The 22,022-nt window shown below is 42.1% G+C and overlaps 1 protein-coding gene across 1 annotated transcript in view; it reads right to left on the reverse strand.

Moving 5' to 3' along the window:
• Positions 1 to 8,875: 8,875 nt before the first annotated feature.
• LOC122121193 (prolyl endopeptidase) overlaps positions 8,876 to 22,022 on the reverse strand; it is a 98,106-nt gene continuing 84,959 nt past the window's right edge. Inside the window, exons 11-15 of the mRNA XM_042695363.1 lie at positions 20,859 to 20,995; positions 17,877 to 17,971; positions 13,618 to 13,749; positions 11,748 to 11,904; positions 8,876 to 9,570 (exon numbers count right to left, since the gene is read on the reverse strand). Coding sequence (XP_042551297.1) covers positions 9,276 to 9,570; positions 11,748 to 11,904; positions 13,618 to 13,749; positions 17,877 to 17,971; positions 20,859 to 20,995 — 816 coding nt within the window. The 3' untranslated portion in view covers positions 8,876 to 9,275. The remainder of the gene's footprint in view (positions 9,571 to 11,747; positions 11,905 to 13,617; positions 13,750 to 17,876; positions 17,972 to 20,858; positions 20,996 to 22,022) is intronic.

Here is a 22,022-nt window from a genome sequence, read left to right on the forward strand (position 1 = left end):
TTTTGACTGTATGGAGATCAAATCCAGGGTCTTGCGCATTCTAGGCAAGCACTCGACCTCGGAGCTATATCGCTAATTCAAAAGTGCTTAATTTTTGTTTCAACTTGACACTATTGAGAATGAGTATATAGACATATTTGGAAGTAGGTGAACTGTATTTGTCTTTCAAACACAGGAGTATGTGATAAGAATTGTTTCCTATGCCTCCGATCCATCACACTGCCATGCTCAGACCAGAGCTTGGTAAGTGCCTTTGCCCCACACTGGTGGAGTGTGGAATCTCTATAACAGGACTTTATAGTTGGATGCTAGCTGTTCAGGAGGCTTTCAAAGAGGACTGAAATTCAAAGCCAGCCAGGTCAGAAGAGTTTGTAAGGCTTCCATCTCCAAAAAACAGGGCTGGAGGAGTGGCTCAAGTGAAAGAATTCTAGTTGAGCAAGCAAGTGGAGTGAGCATGAGGCTCTGAGTTCAAGTCTTAATACCTTAAAAAGAACTCCATGTGATGATCATACACACCACTAGGGAATTCAATTTGGTCTTAGGAAATAAAATGTTCACCTTTTTTGGTAAGAACAGTAATAATCGCTGAGCATCTGTGGCTCATGTCTGTAATCTTAGCATTCAGGAGACTGCAATCTGAGGATTGTGGTTCAAAGCCAACCTGGGCAGGAAAGTCTGTGAGACTCTTATCTCCAATTAATCAACAAAAAATTGGAAGTGGAACTGTGGCTCATGTGGTAGAGCACTAGCCTTGTGCACAAAAGGCTCCAGGACAGTACCCAGACCCTGAATTCAAGGCCCATGACTGGCATAACCACACGTGCATACGCATGCGCGCGCGCACACACACACACACACACACACACACACACACACATACAAGAATAGTAATAACATTCTTGTAAGATGTACAAATTCAACAGACATTAAAATATGCCAAGACTTTATGTTTACCTGGTTTCAAGGTTTCACATTTGTATGTATGTATGTATGTATGCATGCATGCCAGCACTTGGGCTTGGGCACTGTCTCTGAGCTTTTTATGCTCAAGACTGGCATTCTGCCACTTAAACCACAACTCCTCTCACTTTTTGATGATTAATTGGGGATAAGTGTCTCAAGAACTTTCCTGTCTGGGTTGGCTTTGAATCTCCATCCTCAGATCTTAGCCTCCAGAGTAGTTAGGATCACAGTTATGAGCTACCTGTGTCTGCCTCTAGCTGATTTTAAGTAATGTATTTTAAATACATTTACAAGTCACAGCAGGATTGATACAGCATTGCAGAAAGTTAGAAAATAAAGGAAAAACATTAAAAACAGGTGTTTAAATGGGTGACTCTTTATTATCATCAGTCACCTGGGAAGCTAGTTAAAAGTCCTGATTCCAGCACCTCCTGCGGAGTCAGAATCTCTGTGGGCATGTCTCCCTGCAATTGCAGGTTTAACAAGCTATCCAGGTGGTTCTGGTTTGTCGCTGGGAGATTAATTTGTTCAACTCCCCAGGGGATCAATTGCTCACCCATTCATTCCAGAGGGTCCATTCTGAGCTTTGCTGTAGAGAAAACTGCTGCCAAGGCAGGGAGAAGCCACTGAAGGCTGGAGCGGAGACAACCTCATGTGGCTTGCATTTTCAAGAACTGGAGTCAATAAGAAGATAGAATTGGAGAAGAATCAAACTCAAGAGTCAGAAAGACAGATTGTGAAGCATGAAAAGGAGTAAAGTGGATACATTTGAAACACAGAAGGTAGATTTGGTACAATTTGGTTAGAACTGGATTTAACAACAACAACAACAAAAATCAAGACATATTCTGGCCTTAGTGGATGGCAAGGGCTATTTGAGGTAGAAGTACAGAAACTCTTTTTGTAGATATCTTCTGTTATGATTTGTATCAAATGCTTTCCTCCAAAGTGGTGCTTATGAATCATAATTCAGCCAAATGTTACTCTTAATAAGTTATAAGGTCATTTTAGAAGGGGGTTGTCACTTTGTGGAGGAACTGGGTGGATATTGATCAGGGAGTGAGGTGGTGATGTGGGAATCTTCATGATTGGATGCTGATTTAGACATCATCCTGTCTGACTGACATTCATGGAATGACTCATGTGTTATGGTAGGTCCTGTGGACCCACAGCCTTGTAGTCTTCAGAAGAGAACAACTCCAGTGTGTCTGTCCCAAACCCAAACTTCCACCCAATATGTAGGAGAGGTAAAGACACATAACCTAGGTTTCCAGGAATGACCACCTCTATGTTTGCAGACCCTAATAGAAGCTTGAGGTCTTGGGACCCCCTAGCACATCTCTTCCTTGAGCCTTCCCACTCTCCTATTTGGAGAGTGAACATTTGCTTTGCTTTGCATCAGTAAACCTGTTAACATCTCCTCTCTGTCTATCCTTGATTTTTTTTCCTCAGTGAGACCAAGAACATTCTGGTTCCTTAACTTGCATACCAAAATCCAGTGACAATAGCATGTTAGCCACATGATCCAAGTCGGTTATCAGTGATAAAACACACCAACTCTTTGTGTCTGCTAGGAAAGGCACACAACCTGACATGGGACAGTCTCATCAAAATGTATAACCTTAATCAGTTATGAGAAGACATCAGACACTCAAAATAAGGGATATTCTACATAATAAATGACCAGTGTTCTTTCAAGGTATCATGGTCATTAAAAGAGGCACTGTCACAGATCGGAGGAGATTAAGGAATAATGACAAGTGCATAGCTAGCGTTAGAGGTAGAAAAAGGACAGTCAGTGAGAAAATAGGAAATGTACATAAGGAGTATGAATTAATGAATAGTGCTATAGATCAATGATAGTTTCTAGGTTTGGTAATTATACAACACTAAGACAATGGAAGACACCTCCATTGGAGAAATTGGATGCAGAGCATATGGAACTCTGCACTTGCAAAGCAGCTCTTCTTTTCTGAATTGCAAAGTTTAAAAAATTACATGCAACATTTATTTTGCAACAATTGAAAAATATTGCAAAATATTACTAACGGAAACTTTGAGGGTTTTTTGGAGCTAAAATAATATAGTGCTTGGGACAATGTATTATATAATGGAGCCAGTATTCATCTGATTCCTATGTGATAATGGTTTTTCTTTCTCATCACTTAAGATGGGTCCAGAGATCTCAGTCAGGGAGTTTGACATTGTGAGACTGTTAGAGATAGACCTTTGAGTGACAAGTAAGGCTATGCAAAGCTCTCCTGGGCTGGGACACCAAAAGCAAGATTAAGAGGCAGGAAAACTTTCTTTGTAGTATCTCTTCCCTGATTTACATTCTGAAATACCACCCAGCAATACCTCCTGTGTTCTCCCTAACAAATCTTAAACCCTCTTCATCCAAGTGCCACGATCTCTCACAGCCTTGAGATTCGCTGGGAAACAGCAAAATAACTCAAAAGTGCACTTGCTAGCAAAGGATGAAGCTTCTCCCCCCCCCTCCCACCTTCCTCCCCAAGACATTTGCATTTAGCAGCTGCCTTCAATGAATCAAAGGAAGCTTTTTTTTTTTTTTTACACCTTTGGGGAATGAGGTGTCAGTGGCTGAGTTCAATGGAAAACTGTAAATTACTGTGCCCCTTGAAGGTCCTGGGGGATGCGACATACTGTTGCCTCTGTTAACTTCCATCATGTCTCTGGAATTAGGGATTTTGCTTGTGCGTGTGTGTGGGTGTGTGGTTAACTGGAGATAATAATCTCAAGGACTTTCCTGTCCAGATGGCTTCCAACCATGATTCTCATATCTTGGCCTCCTGAGTAGCAAGAATTAGAGGTGTGAGCCACCAATGCCCAGCAGGGTTGTTATATTTTAAGATGATCTTGTTTTCATGTTAACTCCAGGGGTTAGAAGCTTTTCTTTGATAATTTACCAAATCCTTTAATGCGGTGACACTACAAAGAGTTTATTTTCATTGTCAACTACATGCAAAAGTTTCTTTTAAAAGAACAAACACGTCACCCTTAAATAAGTTTGTTTACAATTCCTAGGGTTATTTGACATTGCTAACTTCCACAGAGGGCCACCCAAACACTATCTCTTGCTCAGTAGGTAAACCAAGAGATTTGTACTTTATGGTAACCAAGCCAGCTTGTCTGGTGTCCCGTGGCTGTCTCAGTGCTGCAGCCCTGGGTCTACAGAAGGCTCTGGGCTCCTGGGTGCAGTGAAGCCAGCCATGTGAGGCAGGGCACACTCTCAGGACAGAGATTGGAAGAGTTCACTTTTGATGGAAGGAGAAAACTCCATAGAAGAGAGGGGAGATAGAGAGCTTTGCGTTCAGATATGAACTGACACAGGGACCCTTTCAAATAGCCCTGTCCTCCTTGCCCAAGGCCAATATGTAAGCTTTTTATCTCAATTGCTCCTGGTCACCTGTCTTTCCCACGTGACATTGCAACTCTTCAGGGGGTGATTGCTGGATGATGCATACCCACAGAACTTTATTTGCTTTTTCTTTTACTCTGTTTGATATTTTCACTTAAGTATATTTCCATACACAAACCTCTCCCATCAAGTGAACATTCCATGGTGGTAAATTTACCAGGTTGCCCATTGTCTTGATCCAGTTCTGGAAGTTTCATCCCTCCAAGTGAGACCCTTTGTATGCAGTTAATGTCATCTCTGCCCTTAACTCGTTGCTCTATATCCTGTCATTTCAGAGTTGCTTTTCCGGAACATTTCACCCACATGGATCAGGAGTGGAGAACCTCTGTTCTGCCACTAGCTATTTGGGTATTTAGAATGTCATTTGAGGGCTGTAAGAAGTACACAGGCAGGCAGACAGCTGCAGGCAGCCAAGGAGAAGCATACACACACCCAATGTACCTGCCATATACTGATTTCAAGGGCCACATAATTTGCAAGCTGGATGTTTCCCATCCTTGCATGGTCATTTGTATATGGCTTCTTTCATTCTGCATACTTTTGAGGCTCACACACAATAGAGCAAGTTGGTTAAATGTGAGTTCTTATTGACCCTGGCCCTGAAGTCCCTCCAATGTGCTAGGACCTGCTCTCTCAGTAAGTGGGCTTCCTGTTCCACTCCAGGACCTCTTGTTTTTTCCAGTCCCACCTCAGTGGCTTCTGGTCTGAGTCTTTCTCCAGCTTGTCTTCCAGGTTCCACCATGTTTCTTGCTCTTCCTCGGTGGCCTGGTTCTCACCTGGGCTCTGTCCATTGTTTCTAGTCCTTCATCCCACCTTTGTCTTTGATTGCCTCATCATTTTATTCAGGGCTTTGTTCAAACAGCTTATTTTATTTTACTTGGTTGGTCGTGGGGCTTGAACTCTGGGTCTGAGCGCTGTCCCTCAGCTCTTCAGCTCAAGGCGAGCGCTCTACCACTTGAGACACAGCACCACTTCCGGTTTTCTGGTGGTTTATTGGAGATAAGAGTTTCACGGACTTTCCTGCCCAGGCTGGCTTTGAACCACAACCCTCAGATATCAGCCCCCTGAGTAGCTAGGATTACAGGGATGAGCCACCAGCGCCTGGCTAGCTTGATTATCTTTTCCACTGAAATGGCATTCCTTGAATGGTCTGTTCACTTGTTCTGACTTGTTTCTTCAAAGCTCTTAATTCCTGAGGTATTTCCTGTTTATTATCTTATTAATAGACTAGTCTTAGTCTGTTTGAGCCAAGCGGGGTGGCTTATAAACAGAAGTTTGACAGTTCTAGAGTCTGAGGAGTCCAAGACTAAGGTGTAAATGATTTGGTGTCTGGAGAGGGCCAACTTCTTGGCTCATGGATGGCAGCTCTCTTGTGGCTCCTTACATGGTAGCAGGGCTGAGGGCTCTCTCTGACCTCTGTAATTAGGATCCTCAGGAGCTAATGACCTACAGGCTCACCTCCTAATTCTGTTTTGGGATTAGGATTTCCAAATGTAAAGTTTAAGGGGACATGTCTCCCAAGTCCAGCCCCCAGGGTTTCTGTTCTGCTTGCCTACTTTCTGGCAGGTGAACCTTGGATTTGTCACCAAGTAGAGTGTGTGAAGGCAAACATTAACAGACCATGCCTAGAACAGAATGGCACCCAGGAAACACTGAGGAAACACCTGTCTAATCCCTTGACACATCAACTCTGCATCTCCAGCCCCTGGAATGTAGATGGACAAAATGGGGTTAGTGTTTTCTCAGTCAGCACCAGTCCTCATGCTACAGTCTATAGTCTTTGCCTTTTTTGGTGCTTGTCCTGGTGTTTGAACTCAGGCCTGGGCGCTCTCCCTTGAGCTTCTTTTGCTCAAGGCTAGTACTCTACCACTTGAGCCACAGTTCCACTTCTAGCATTTTTAGAAGTTTTTTGGAGATAGGAGTGTCATGAATTTTCCTGTCTGGGGTGGCTTCGAACTGTGATCCTTAGATCACAGTCTCCTGAGTAGCATGAGCCACAGCAGCTTTGCTTTGATGTTTGACTCTTTAAAGACCCCCTTACAGCTTTGCAGCCTGTTGCTTTTAGCCCACCTCTCAGTCTCTGCAATGTGGTCTTCTCCCCTCCCCCCCAGGGAGCTCAAAGGGAGTAGGAACATGTTTTCTTAGCTGAAATGTAACCTTTCAAATTTAGTAGAACCATTTATGCGTAGCATAAGTATTTAAGCTTTGTAGGAGTATTATGAAACATTAATTGTAAAGTTTTACAACATGTGAAAAATGTATATCTATCACAGTTAAGTGTCTTTATATAATTACTTTAAGGTAGCATACATTCTTGGTGTGTTCAGCAAAGCAGTTTAGTGCATTTGGGCCACAGATACAACTTTTCCTCCAAACACTATAGATCAACCTGAGGCAGCACCAAAAGGGCAGAGCATAGGATACAAGACAGCCTGAGAAGTACAGAAACGAGCCCAGTCTTAAGACTCATTTCCCACATTTTAAGCTTTAGCGTGAGGGAGGAGTTGACTTGCTAAGATCTACATATAAAAAAATTAAGTCGGGAAAGGGAACATATAATTGGAGGCCAATTATGTACTTGGTACTTATTCCTTTGCTGTTACTAAATTCGAACTTGGGATTTGAAACTAGGCATGAATCCAGACTCTGTAACTCAGACTCTACATACTACATGGGTACTTCCTGCTATGTAGGAGACCTGCATAGATAAGAATTGTTAGCTTCTGTGCAAGCTGGAAAATACTGACTGGGTGAACTGCACTTAGCTATATGCACCTGAAATGGTCCACTCAGCCTAGCAAAACACCTATCATTGGCCTTGTTGGGCAAGTGTACTTGTTTTCTCTGCCATGCTAGTAGTAGGGTGCTCTGCAGCTGGACACCCAGCTTTTCTCTGGAGGGGTTACCGCAATGCAGATATTCAACGACAGTTGTGCTTTGCACACTAGTTAAATGACAGTAACAGAATCCATTCTTGAGGAGAAAAAAAAATAAAACCGGTAGAATCCTTCCAATTGAAATATAGTAATAGGCTTAATTTTTTGACCATAACTAGCATGGGGGGGGGGGGGGGAAGAGAAGGACTTAGTGACAAAAGTACAAGTTACTAGAATAATGAATCTTACAATGTTTTATAAGATGCCTCAGGCAAAGTATTTAATCACATTTGATAAAGCAAGACCAAAAAAAAAAAATCCTTCTTGTAAATTAAATCAGCATTTCCTAAAGTGACATTCAAAGGGACACTGTTGTGTGAGATGTAAAAACACTATACCTTGAAACAAATGTTATGGGTGTATTTAAAGAATGGTATATTGTCAACTTAAGAGACTCTTGGGGAAGGTGCAGTCTAAAACTGTTTTCTTTGGGGAGGGGCTACCTTTCAGAGAAATCACAGCACCTTTGATTTTATAAATGACTACATGTAATATCATCAAAGCTACCACTCACTGGCAGAAAATGGGGTACAATGGAGTCCTCACAACTTAGGTTTTTACAGATTGCCATTTATTAAACAAGTCTGGTGCTGGTGGATCATGCCTATAATCCTATCAGAAGTCTGAGATCTGAGCACAGGCTCCGGTGAAACTATCTTCAATTAACCACCAAAGGACTGGAAGTAGAGATGTGGCTCAAATGTGGTTCAACCTGGACTTACTTTCCAGGTTGACTTCTTTTGGCTACAGCAGACCCTGTCTTGCTTAGTATCAAGTACCAGGTCCACCAACTGTTGCTCAGGGTACATAATGTGTATATTTCGTGTGTTCAGTTGAGCAAAGAATGTGTATTCTTGTAAGAACCCAAAGATCAATGGCAGTAAGGGCACAGGATGTGGAAGGGAAGTCATGCTACCTGGTGGCCGGGGTAGTGAGGGTGGCAGCCACCCCACTGCTATTTCTTCGTTGCCAGTGATGGACTGGGACTCCCTGGAGCTGGCAGAAGGCCTTGAGGAAAAGGGGGAGACTTTTTTTCTTTTTTAAAGTATGACCATTTCTCTAGGAAGTAGTCTATGGGAGAGAAAAGGTTTGGGAAATGCTGACATTTCTGTTGTGTACGATAAGCCAGGATAAATGCCTGTTTGTATTTATTTGGTTATAGAGGGGTCCTGGAAATCAGGGCACCTCAGATATCCAGAGACGGTGAGCTCGGCAAACAGTATGGAATTTCTGGCCCACAGTTTTAAAAGGAGGCATCCAAATCAAAGAGCCCTGGATCAGAGCTTTACCTGAGTGGATAATGGATCCGACAAATGAGTCACCTCTAATAAACAAGGGACCTGGAATGGAGGAAGTCAACTCCTTTCCAGTGCTAATAATGTCCTTGTTTAGAAATTAACTGAAAATACTTTATTCCCATAGTCAAGTACATTTGGATGGTTGCTCCTTTTAAAAGCAAAGGAACTAAAAAAAAAAATAATGCCTTCCATTTTTTCAGTCTTAAATAGCATTTATTAGTATTGCAATGAAGTCTTTCTCATGAGAAGAATTCTCAATTTATTAAGGATAGGTAATGGTTATAGACGCAAATTTCACTGCATTGCTATATATGATGAGTATGCCCAACTAAGACCCTGAATTCAGTAATCTAGTATTCACCACATGTTCATTGTCATTTACCTTTTTATCCAAACATGCTTTTTGTCCCCCCATTTTAAAAATATGTGCCTGGATAGGGTGGAAAAAGAAATGCCAAGGGCTTGCTAAAAAGGAAAAAGCTAGAAAAGATAAAATTCCCCTGGCAGTTCTGTTCAGCTGTAGTCCGCAGTGGAGGAACAGTACCAGGCTGGGAAGCATTCTTTCCATGGATTCTTGGTCAGAATGGTGAAAGCCCTTGAGGTTTTCTGTGGCTGTCAAGAGGGGGCGGAAAATTCCATTTACTGAATCCAGTCGATGTTTAGGCACCGTGCTATGAACGCAAACATATCGGAGACTTCCTCTATCACTTTGGCAGTGGGCTTCCCAGCCCCGTGGCCGGCCTTGGTGTCCACGTGGATGAGCAGAGGGTTGCTTTGCTTCCGGCTGCGTCCTACGATGTACTGGAGGGTGGCGATGAACTTCAGGGAGTGGAGCGGAACTACACGGTCATCGTGGTCAGCGGTGAGGAGCAGCATGGATGGGTACTGGACGTCATCTGCCTCGGGCAACTTCACATTGTGCAATGGGGAATACCTGCAGGACAAAGGCACTTCTGTGATTACCCAGGTGTGGGTTTTTTGGGGGAGCCTGGTATGTGGCTTGAACTCAGGGCTTGGGAGCTGTCCTTTGAAATTCTTTGCTCAAGGCTGGTGCTCTACCACTAAGCCACAGCTCAGTGGTTAAATGGAGAAAAGAGTCTCAGGGCCTTTCCTGCTTGGGCTGACTTCAAACCACAATTCTTAGGTCTCAGCCTCCTGAGTAGCTAGGATTACAGGCGTGAGCCACACTGCCCAGATGGCTATCTACTTTCATGGATATCAAAAGCACAGGATAGTTGTTTTGGAGGATAATCAAAGGCAGACTATCCACTTTTGTGGATATCAAAAGCAGGGGATGGCTGTTTTGGAGGGCAATCAAGAAAGACTAGCGTGGCAAGGGACCTGTGTGGTTTACCAGCCCAGGAGGATTGCAGCTAACTAGAATGTGAATGACCGCCTCAGCTAGCTAATGTGTGGGGGTGAACTCCAAGCTTACGAGCAGCCATCTCATGAAAGCAAGATTAGAACACTGAACCCTGAGGTGGAAATAGAACTCAGAAAAAGCATGTAGGAATTTTTTTTTTGCTTTCAAATTAATTCTGGAAATGCTAGGTTTCGTTGCCTTTGATGTACAATACAATTTTCAAATAAGCTTTCAAAAGACTTCTTCCTCTAGGTGGTTATATTCTTGACACTGATTTGAAGTATAATTTCTTTGGACATATGGTTTTTACCAGTATGTTTTTACTAGGGTGTATCATGTGAGCATTCAAGATAGCTTTTACAGTGAACATTTTTTTCCCCTTATAAAACAAAATTTAGCAGTTTCAAAGTACTCAAAGTAATCCAGGTTGGGTGTAAGGAGTGAGAAATAAAGAGATTAGAGTTTGAGGCCAGCCCAGGCAAAAAGTTTGGAAGAGTCTATCTCAACCAATAAAGGCTGGGTGTTGTGGCACATAAGGTGTTGGTAGGAGGACTGAGGTCCAGGCAAAAACACAAAACCTTATTCAATAAAGCAAAAAGGGGAGGGGCATGGCTCAAGAGGTAGAGTATTCAGTATTCAGTAAGCATGAAGCCTTGATTTCAAATCCCAGGACTCCTCTCCCACATGAACCATTTTAATGCAATTTCTAAGAGGTCCATTAGCTGCAAAAATGGTTCTTTTAACAAAATTAATGTGCTTCTGAGATGATAGGATGAGAAGCAGACTTTTTGTGCCAGTCTGAGAACTATTCCTAAATATTGCTGGTAATTTAAAACCACTCCAATGTGGGAAGAGCCAAGAGACTTGATTCACTCATTGTCCTATTACCAAGGTAGCTAAAGGACATGAAGGAAGGAAGCTCAAAGTGAGGCAAGTTGCAGTTTCAAATACATGTGGTTATACTAAGAGTATAACATTAAGTGTAATTGTTTTTTGCATATGTTCCCTCTTTTGAAGTTCTTTATTTCTTGATTCAGAAAAGGAAGTCCTATATATCGATATAAGGTCTAATGACACCTTTTCCCTCTAAATTTCTCTTCATTGCAGTAACAAATGAGCATGAATTTAGCAGCTAAAAACAATAAACCTATCTCACACTCTGTAAATCAGGTGAGTTGGCTCAGCTTGGGTCTCTGTTCTGGCTCGCAAGGCCAAAATCAAGGTTTAGGCTGTATGGGCTCTTGCTGGGACATTCTGGGGGAAAAATCTTTCAGATTCACATTGTTGGCAGCATTCAGTTACAGGTGGCTGTAGGACTGAGATCTATCTTCATCATTCTGATGGCTGTTGGCTAGGGTGGTCTTAGGTTCTAGAGATCCCTCCTTCCATCAACAAAGTTCCTGCACAGCACTACCTACATTAGTATTTGACTAAGTGACCAAGCCAGGAATCTTGGAGACCTCTTTGTGTAAGTCTGCTGGTCACATCTTTGTGGTTTGTTGTTTTTGATTGAGACCATATTAAAACAAGGAAAAGAGCAGACTGTGTACCTAATATGTGCAAGTCCCTGAGTTCCATCTCCAGCACTGCAAACAAAACCCCAAACAAGGAAAACCAGAAGGAATTCCCATCTCTTCTCCCACTTTTGCATTATATGTGAATAAGACACTGATAGGGATAAAACATCATGCACCAACCCTACTGACTATATAAAATCACAATATATATAGCAAATATACATTACATACTTGACAAGCCATTCAAAGTGTTGTTTGCTGTCTGAGCACCCATAATCCGTGGTCCAGGCATGACCAATGGTGAATTTATGGAACTTCAGCATGTCCATGACTCCAACTTGGGCAATCACACAACCAAAGAGGTCAGGACGCTGATTTGCACAAGTAGCTAAAAACCAAGATAGACAGAAAAAGGAAGCAGTCTGTCATTAAACATCTAAATAAACAAAACCAAAGCAACACTTACGTGCTTTTCAAACCCTGGTTACCTTTATCCTTAGAGCACAAGAGAAAACCATCAGAAACTACCACTTTCTAAGCTTCCCATATGGGGAAGGTGGGCTTCTTATCGAGAATATAGCTTTGCTCCTCAAATTGAACCTCCTAGGGGACTGTTACTCAGAAAGCTCCAGGATCTTTGGAAAGGGGAAGGTAAAGGAACTTGTTCAGGATCTCAGAACTAGTCCAAGACAGTACAGGGTCTTAAATGCAGCTCAAGGCTTTAACCAATTTGCCACATATTCTTGGCTGGTTATTAAAATTTTTTTTGGTACCCTTAATCTAAATTTAGCCTATGAGATAAAGAAGTGAGCAGTTGCTGCAAAACTTGGGCTTGGCCAATGTGGAGTTAATTGTATGGAAGGGCAAAGTGGTGAGGTACCAGGGCAAAGTCATCAGGGAGGTATGAAAGGAGTAATGTCAAAGCCATATGACTAGAAGTTAGGCAAAGGATCTAGACTTTCCTGTATCTGCAAAAAAGCCAGGTCCTTCCCTGGTTCTTATCAGCACTTATTAATAACAGTCCTACCCCTGGAGACCTTGACTCTTTCCTGGGGGTGGTAAAGTTAGAAATCTGTATTTCTAACATAAAAGCAAGAACTTGATGGGGGAACTCCATCTCTGCAGATTGCTGAAGAGACTTGTCAACAAGCACAAAACAATTCCTAGATATAAACCTTCAAGAACATAATGGAGTTATTGAGTGAACCAGTAAATTATGAACTCAATTCTCCCATGATTGATTTTTGGTATTCAGTGTCCCATTAAATCTAGTATCTTATCTATATTCCTTATGGGAGTTCAGCCGACTTAAATTCAGAATACATCCAGATCTTACCACATCTTGCTACTATACAACCTGCCTGGCCCAAGCCATTGGTCTGCTAGCAAGACAAAACTCTCCTAATTCTCTAAAGGCTTCATATTTCACACAGTAGGGTGAGCGCTCTGGATGGCATGAGGTCTGACTTGGGTTGGCCTCTTGTTGCAGGCTTCACTGAGCCCCACCAGGACATGGGACTGCTGCCTCTGGTTACAGTGAACGCTCTACAAAGCCTTGGTTCACTCCCATCCCAGTATCTTGGACAAAATTTGGCATTTAAGAATTGAATCAATATTCTTTCATTTTATATTTTTAAAATTTTCAGGGCTGGAGACCCAGGGCCTTCTTCAACTCAGACAAGCACTCTACCATTCAGCTATATCACCAGTCTGGAAGAATTCATTTTTAAAGGCTATATTCCTTTGGGAGAAAAATGTATGAAAAGGAATTCAGGTTTTAATTTGATTTAATTGTGTCCTATTCAAAGAATAGGACACAAGAATGAACTCATCCCCTAATTTTCCCCCTAGTAGTAGATTGGAACACTGTCCTATGTTTTGAGTGGGTATTTGTTATTCTGCTCTGGCTACTATGAGTCAATTCAGATAATGTATCTGTCTGTTTGCATGCCATTATCAGATGCCCATATACAAATGGGTCTTGCTTTTAGTTAACACTTCTTTCTTCTGTGAAGCTCACAGTCAATCAGAGCTGCCCAGAGTATCTGAAAAGCCCTCGAGACTCAGGTAGAAAGTCCAACGAGTACAACTCAGTTCTTACCCACTAAGAGGCCTCCATTTGAACCTCCATTAATCGTCAGCCTCTTGGGAGAGGTGTAGCCTTCCTTGATCAGATATTCAGCAGCACACTGAAAATCATCAAAGCAGTTCTGTTTGTTGGCCAAGATTCCACCTACAATGTGCCAAAGTGAAAGACACGTTAATTAATAACACAGAATAAGGTCAGCCTGAATAGAATTCAAATGACTGTAGCGCACAGCTTCAACTACTGACCATCATAACCAATGCCTGCAAAAACCATATTTACAGAAATGCCTTAATTGAAGTTTTTTTTGGGGTGTGTGTGGGGGGCGGGGGGGTTGGTCATGGGGCTTGAACTCTAGGCCTGGATGCTGTGCCTGAGCTCTTCAGCTCAAGGCTAGCACTCTGCCACTCCTGCCTTTTCTGTTTATGTGGTGCTGAGGAATCGAACGCAGGGCCTCATGCATGTGAGGCAAGCACTCTACTGCTGAGCTACCTCCCAGTCCTGTCAAATGAAATTTTATATACTGCTGAAATTTCTCACCAAGACCACAACTGTGATCCCATCTGGAAAATTTGTATTTTATTAAAAATGTCTAGAACTTTAAAATGCCTCAAGAGAACGGATTATCTGTTTTGGAGGAATATACAATCTCAAAAAGCGTCTATATTTTGGGGATGCCATATGTCAAAACAAAATGAGGCTTCTCGTGGCATTCACCCCTGGGGTTTGCACCCAGCCCAGAGCTGGTGCTGGGGTCACACATGCTTCCCTACTCATGACAGCGGGAGCATGGAGCAACTTCTCACTCCTTCTCTCTGTGGGAGTTCAAAGTGGGTAAGTGATGATACAGGCTTTCAGGATTCTTGAATGACTCCCAAAGACCTCACACATCTCCCCAGGAAATCTGTACTCTACCACCTGTTAGTCATTCCCATGTGTTAAGCCAAAGAAATCGCTTAAAGAGAGGAACATTCACAGGGTCTTGAAATACATGAAAGTGAAGGCCAAAAGCCAAAGAAACAGATCTCTGAAATAACAGCCGCTGATCAAAAAGCAGACCTAAATGTAATTAGATACTGGAGATTAACCACTTCTGCAGAAAGTCAATTAAACATGGAGCAATGCAACTGAAGGAGTCTTTTTCTCATCAAAACAAATGTTATTAAGATTTTAATAAGAAATTATTGGTGAATTAGAACAGCTGAGATTAGTTTCTAGGAATATCATCATTGGAGGTGGATGACTTTTTAAAAGAGCATTACATTTTAAACTCAATAAACAGAATGAGATTTAGATTTACCAGTGTTCTGGATGCTAGGCTATCTATAACTGAAAAAGGTCCCTTTCTGGTCCTTTCACTGCCTGACTTTGAGAAAGCTTTTGAATCAGTCAAAACACATTTTATCTCAGTCTAACTTCAAGCTGCCACTTGTAAGCTTTGGACAGGAAGTTGGATCTAACAAATAGAGGGGAAAGGGAGAACCAATTAGGCCCAAGGGCATCTTCTCTACGGAAACATGGTGGTGCTGATGACCGGTGGTGCTGATGACCAGAGGTGCTGGTGGGGGGAATACAGTTCTTTCAGGAGAAGGCTGTGGGATCTGAGGGATCTACAGGAACCACAGGATTGGGAAAGGAGAAGCATGTGTTGAGGTGGGGGTGAATAACCAACTATATACTATTTTAGATAGGAAATCAGGTGAGTCAAGGAGTAGAGTCTTTGTAAATGAATCTGAGGTGCACAAAGGGGTTTAAATTCCAGAGTTCAGATGATCAGTGCAATGCGTTTTGGTCAATGTCACCCCTTCCCTTGTTCTCCCCCATCTTTCCCTATCCCATCCCTACTCTGAAGTTACATCATTTTTACATAATGTGCACTAACTATGACTGCACTTGCTCACCCCTTCTCCCTCCATTCATGTACTTTCCCTTCATTGTTCCTCTTCCTAAACATGTTTTAGCTCCTGGTATTTTGTTAAAGCATCCCTAGTTGTTCAAAGGAGTTATACTGTTGGACTCCTCCAAGTATACCATCCTTTAATTAATGGATATATGCAGATAACCCTATAGATGTTATCATATAAGTTTGTATTTTAGATCTAACTTCCACATCTGAGAGAGAATGTGTAGTTTGTTTCTCTGAACCCGATTTCACTTAACATTTTTTTCATCCATTTCCCTACAAATTACAGATTATACTAATAGATGAATAAAATTGTATTGTATGTATGTATGTACCACATTTTCTTGATCCACTCATCTGCTGTAGAGCATCTAGCTGTTTCCATACCTTGGCTGTTGTGAATAGTGCAACAATGAATATGGATGTTCAAGTATCTTTACTATTATCCTGAAACTGGGTAGATGCCTAAGATTGGTATTGCCAGGTCATATGGTAGTTCCGTTTAGTGTTTTGAGAAATCTCCAAACTGCCTTCCAAGTGGCTGCACTAGTTTACATTTCCACCAACAACATAATAGGGTTTCCCCCAATAGCATCTGTTGTTTGTAGTCTTGTTGATGGTCAATCCTCCTGGGGTAAGATGTAATCTCAATATTGTTTTGATTTGCATTTCCTTTATGGCCAGGGATGTTGAGTATTTCCTGATCTTTTTGGCCATTCTTGTTTCTTCTGCTAAGTCTCTACTTAGCTTCTTTGCCCATTATTGAGTTATTGATTTCAGAGTGGGTGTTTACTTTCTTAGAGCTCCTTGTATATTCTGGATATAAGGTCCTTGACAGATGTAGAGCTGGTAAAAATTTCCTATTTTGCAGGATGCTTTTTTAGCTTACTTTGTCCCAAGCTGTCCAGAAACCTTTTAGTTTGATATAATCCCATTTGTCAATTCTCTCTCCAATTTGCTGAGCCCCAGGCACTCTACTCAGAAAGTTTCTGCTTATGACATTATGTTCTTATTTGTTCCTCCTACTTCTTTACTTCTTCCTGTAGTAGTTTCAATGGTACAGGCCTGATGTTGATCCATTTTCAGTTGATAGTAGTACAAGGTGACAGACAGTGGGCCCAATTTTAGTCTTCTACATATGAGTGTCCAGTAGAAATTTTGTATTCACTTCTCAGGCATATAATAATGTGGTTTGAATGTAATTAAAGTCTACTATCAGGTCACAAATTTTCAGGGAAATCTATGTAGTGTCAAATACATGATAATTAGGGATGACAGCAGACAATGAACTATCCAAGTGATGGATGGTAGCTAGGAGCCCAGGGGTGTTTAGGAGCATTCAGTCTTGCAAGGATGCTTGGGCAATCTGTTGTCTAACGTTAGCCCTTGGGATTGTGCTGGATTGCCTGGGCCTTTCCTGCAACTTAGTACTAATACTTAATGAAGATCTCTTCATGCCCTGACGGGCTCATCCCTGTGTTCACTAATTAGTGGGGGGGGGGGGGGGGGGAATCAGAGGCTTAGGCCTTGCAAGGTGGAGAAAGTAGCTGTACAAATCTGAAGGGTAGTCTCTGAAGCGGACTCCACTGGTCTGGTGCTGCTGACCAACCCAAAGCAGTGGGGGTTACCATGGTCCCTGCAGACCTGCTACAAATGATAGCAGGAGAGGCATGAAGCTGGTGGCGTCCAAGTGCTGTTCTCCACCTGCCTCTCCAAGGACATTGAACCAAGGCAGGGGAGGCACACAACAGGTAGTCTAAAAATTCAGTTCCAGCTCCACATAGCCACAAATGGAAGAGGCAGAGCTTTCAAGTAAAAGATGATTCTTCTAAGAAACCCTGCCCCTCTGGGGTATGAAGCTGAGAACTGAACACAGAGAACTGAGACCAAACCACAAAAGAAAAACAATCTGCAATCTGGTGTCTAAATTCACACGCTATAAACAGGGTTTTAGAACCATGCCTGGTGGAACACGCTCAGTAATGTTGGGAACAGGAAAGCTATGAGGTTTCTTTTTTAAAACAGGACCTGCTCTGACTAATGCTAACCTACAAACAAGGCCACTAGGAGGCAGAAAAAAAAATATACGTTTTTCCCAAGATGCCCTTCAGACACAGATAATTAAAAATGCACGGTGTGCATTGCTAAGAACCTCACATTTTAATTCTAGTCTTATGCAGAATGCTTCTACAAGTGCCCGCTTCGTTATCAAAGACTAGAGAGAAAAAGAAAGACCTGATTTCAAAGGAGACTTTTGCCTGCAATGAGTTAACATCCTCCTTTTACTTCTGTGCCCTCAGCCCCTCCCTCTGCTCCTTCCAGGAGAAAAGGATCAACTTTCACTAGGCAGGCTGCAGAGGAAATGACTCACCTTTATGCCACGTCTCTCCATATTCACCGCCGCCTCGGATGTTAGCCACTGCCAGGACGCCACCCATGTGTCTCACAAAAATGAGCCTGGACACACTGAGAAATAGGGAAGACAGTTTCATCTTGCAGTGTCTGCCTACTCAGAACCATGCGCAGATAGTCCTTGAGGACAATCCACGCACTGTGGTATCTAAACAAGGGCCCAACATGTTTTGCATTACTTGGCTAAAGTAATGTGACTTCTGATTAACGTTCACTGGCAAAAGGCACACATCTTCATAAGTGCTTTCCTATGCTGGTTAAGTATTTTATGACATAATTCGTACCACAGACATAGAAACAACCAGAGGCCCTTACTCCACACTCACCTGATCTCATTTGGCAAGCAAAACACAGCCAGGCCAAGTGGAAAGTATGCTGGGCTCATAGAGGCAGCTGCTTGTGGCCCCTGTCACTGGTAACACTCTCCCAACTGTTCATGTTGGGGAAGGCAAGTCCTTTAACATATTTTTCTTTTTGCCAGGCCTTGGGCTTAAACTCAGGACCTGGGTGCTGTCCCGGGACTTTTCTGCTCTTCCACTTGAGCTGCAGCTCCACTTCCCCACTAACATGTTTCCCTCTCTCTCTCTTTTTTTCTCAGTGGTACTAGTGTTTGAGCTCCAGGTCTCTAGCTTGTTAGGCAGGCACATTATCATTTGTACCACCTCCTCAGCACCTCCCCCCCACCTTGGTATTTTTTGGGGTAGAGCCTCCTATTTGTGCCTAAGGCTGGCCTCAGAACTAGGCACAGACCTCTATAGCTTTCTATATAGTGGAGGTTATGGCCAGAAATCACCTGGTCCATCCTGTTGGTGGAGATGAGCATCTCACTTTTTGTTCAGGCTGGCCTAGATCCCCAATCCTCTCACCTCCCAAGGAGCTGGAATTACAGGTGTGATTACATGTGATCACATTTGGCCCTCAAGTTTTTCACTTCTAGACAACCCCAGTGTATGAAAGGTAGAATAAATCAATCACACAGATGAGAAGATAAGAACAGAGTTTTCAGGGCTGGAGCCTGTGTTGTAGGAGTAAACAGAAGGAACTATAAAGGAAGCTTATAAGAAAAAGTATTAAGTCCTCTGGAAAATTTCGATTTGGATTCCCCTCCCCCCTTTTTCCTATAGTTAAAATGAACTTTGCTTTGAGAACTATATCTGAGCATTTTACCATTATACCTTTTAGTAATGAATGGGAAGATGTGAAGAAAGCTGAAGCTCTAGCTTCTTTGAGCACTAATTTCTAGATTATCAAGGATGAAAGGAGTAATTACAAGAGTTGGGGTAGATATAATCAGACCAACCACCCTCAACTGGCCAAACTGATTTTCAATCACTTGGTCATCCTCCTGCATCTCTGCTGGTTTCTCCTGACTCTATTGCATCCATTGGCTTTGGGAGGAAATGTTCTGGGTACTCAGCTCTGGATTCCCAACACAGAGGCTTAAAAAGGACTTACGGCACAAACGCACAAACACCAGTGCTTTGGGCTACAGGAGATCCGCTGTGTGAGGCTCTTGCTATTCACTGGTTGCTCAGTTCACTGCCCCCTCCACCGAGCACTGCTCTGACTTGGAATTGAAGCTTGCCATGTTACCATTCTGAGTGATAAACAATGACGTATTTTATTCTTTATTGGAAACATTGGGCTAATCTAATGAACCGGTATCTACTGGCTTGCATTTTCAGACTAATCATCTTAGGAGAAATGTGGCATGTGATTTAACCACACAGATATGGATGTACTCATAAACTAACAAATCTCATTGCCTTAGAAGTCCATTTGTGGGCTGCGATCTTACAACCAGGGTTAGTGACATATCTGGGGTGGTGCCTAGGATGTGGCGCTGGAACAGCAGAGTGGATGAGTGGCCACCACTAGGGCATTCTTCTTCTCTCTCCCTTCAGTTTACTCCTAAGATGATACCATGCAAATCTACTTCATGAACTACTGTTCTGTATCTTGATCTGATACATAAGCCTCCATCAGCTCTTCCCTAATAAAAGAATAAATTCAGATTCCTTAGCCGGATGTTCACTGGAGTGACATTTGTTAAAAACCACTTGGCATAAACCGACTTTATACTTGATTAAACCTAAAATAATGAGTTGCGACTGTTATTAAATGTTCACAAACAAAGTAATAGCTTTCTTGTAGTTAACTCTGGGACAGCTGGTTGGGTCTGTTCTGACTCTATATCCTGGTAGTCATCAGTCCACCCATCTTCTCCTGAATAGAAAAGATGCTGGGTGAATCTGTGAATCGATTTTGATTATGAGGTACGATTTAGAAGTTAGCTTAAATAAAGCTGGGTTGCCGACAGGAAATTCCTTGCTTTGTTTAAAGATGCTCAAAGTAAATTCCATTACATAGTAGGAATGGGATATTAAATATCATGTTTGCAAATACGAGAAACTATTTTCCTCCCTGAATGTAAGTTATCTGGGAAATAATCACAGAAACAATAAGTATTTTACAGTTTAAAACAGATGAAGTCATATTCAGAAAATGTACTTACGGCTGAATGTTAAGATAATCTATAAGCCTGTGTGCTGGTGGAAAATTATTAGCTAAAAATCATTTGCTCTGAATAGAATGTTGAGGAGAGTTTGGGCGGGGGTGGGGGTGGGGGGGGGAGCGTTGGTTTAGTGACAGTGATGATAAGGAAGGAAGCTCCTAAGACCTCAGCTGATGCTAATATTTCATAGCCAGGAAGCTATGACTTCAACATCTAGCTCTAAAAAGACTATTAAGAATCCTCTAAATGCTAAGCCTATTCAGGTACTTTCCAGTAACCCTGTCCCTTTATGAAAGCACTAAGCAAGACATACAGCTATGTCTATTAGAAAACCATGCTTTCATGTTTTTCTGGTCTTCAGTTACTTTCCACAATATGTATATAATATCGAAGACATGGTACGTTCCCAGCGTGTTCCACACTTACCTGTAGTTAGGTGTGATAGATATGTTGAAGCCGCCATAGCCATATAAGAAAGCAGGATGAGAGCCATCCAATTTTATGCCTTTTTTATGCACAATAAACATTGGAATTTTGGTACCATCCTTGCTAGGATAGAAAATCTAGAACAAAAAAAAGCAAAATCCTTAGATATAACATTACTTCATAAATCCATGCGTGCTTCTATGTGAGAAAAAAAAGCCAGTATTAAGTCTTCAATATGTACTGTAGCACAAAGAAAACCTCCTATCATTAAATGGCTATCTGATGGTGAGACATCTTTCTGCCTTATGGGATGGTGTGGGACAGGGAATAGCATGGGTTTGCAGCATGGATCTTAGTGCACACTATCTCGCTAGATTCCCTGAAGCAAGCTGTCTAGCCAAACCCAGCCTCCAAGTTCATTTCCAGAATGTAGTTACCACGTTTAGCCTCTCCTGGCCTATAGGGGTCACATGAAAGAGAATAGGCATCTAATTTCTGTTCCTCCTCATCCCTCTGAGCACAGGAAAATCCAATACTACTGTGCTGTTCAGCAACTCCAGCTAAGGAGACACTGTGCTGTTCAGCAACTCCAGCTAAGGAGACATCCTGTCTTAAAAACAAATCTCACACTCAACTTCCTCTGTAAAGATTAAGGCCCTCAATACATCTTCATTTTTCTAAGTTTAACTATTAAACAAATGTTGGAAACAACAAAATAGATTAGCTTAGAGTTGATGTCAAGAACAACACGGAAATCCTATTATTCCTGGTTAAACAAAGACATTTTCTGCAGTACGAGTAATGAAAACTCATCAAACCTGTCTGAATCTGAGCCATCTCAGGCAAGTTCAGCCACTATTTCCATATTCATCACTTTTGGGATAACGGGATTAAGAGGAAAAGGATAAGGGAACATTCAAAGCCATTTATGATAAGCTATAGAATGAATGATAAGCCACACAAAGCTGATAATGGCTTCTACCAGAAAGCAAAGCAGTAAACAGCTTTCTTTTTAGGGGTCTTTATCATAATGGACATGGGCTAACTCCCCACTTGGTTCTGAAACACCTCTCTGACCTCCCATGTACAAAGGGCAAATGTCTTTAGGCATTTCCAACCAGGCGCAGGACTACAGCTGAGGCTTTTTCCTGCAGCTCTTCTATT

This window comes from Dipodomys spectabilis, unplaced genomic scaffold (genome assembly GCF_019054845.1).
Source record: "Dipodomys spectabilis isolate Male_0828 unplaced genomic scaffold, ASM1905484v1 ptg000001l, whole genome shotgun sequence".
NCBI classification, from domain to species: Eukaryota; Metazoa; Chordata; class Mammalia; order Rodentia; family Heteromyidae; genus Dipodomys; species Dipodomys spectabilis.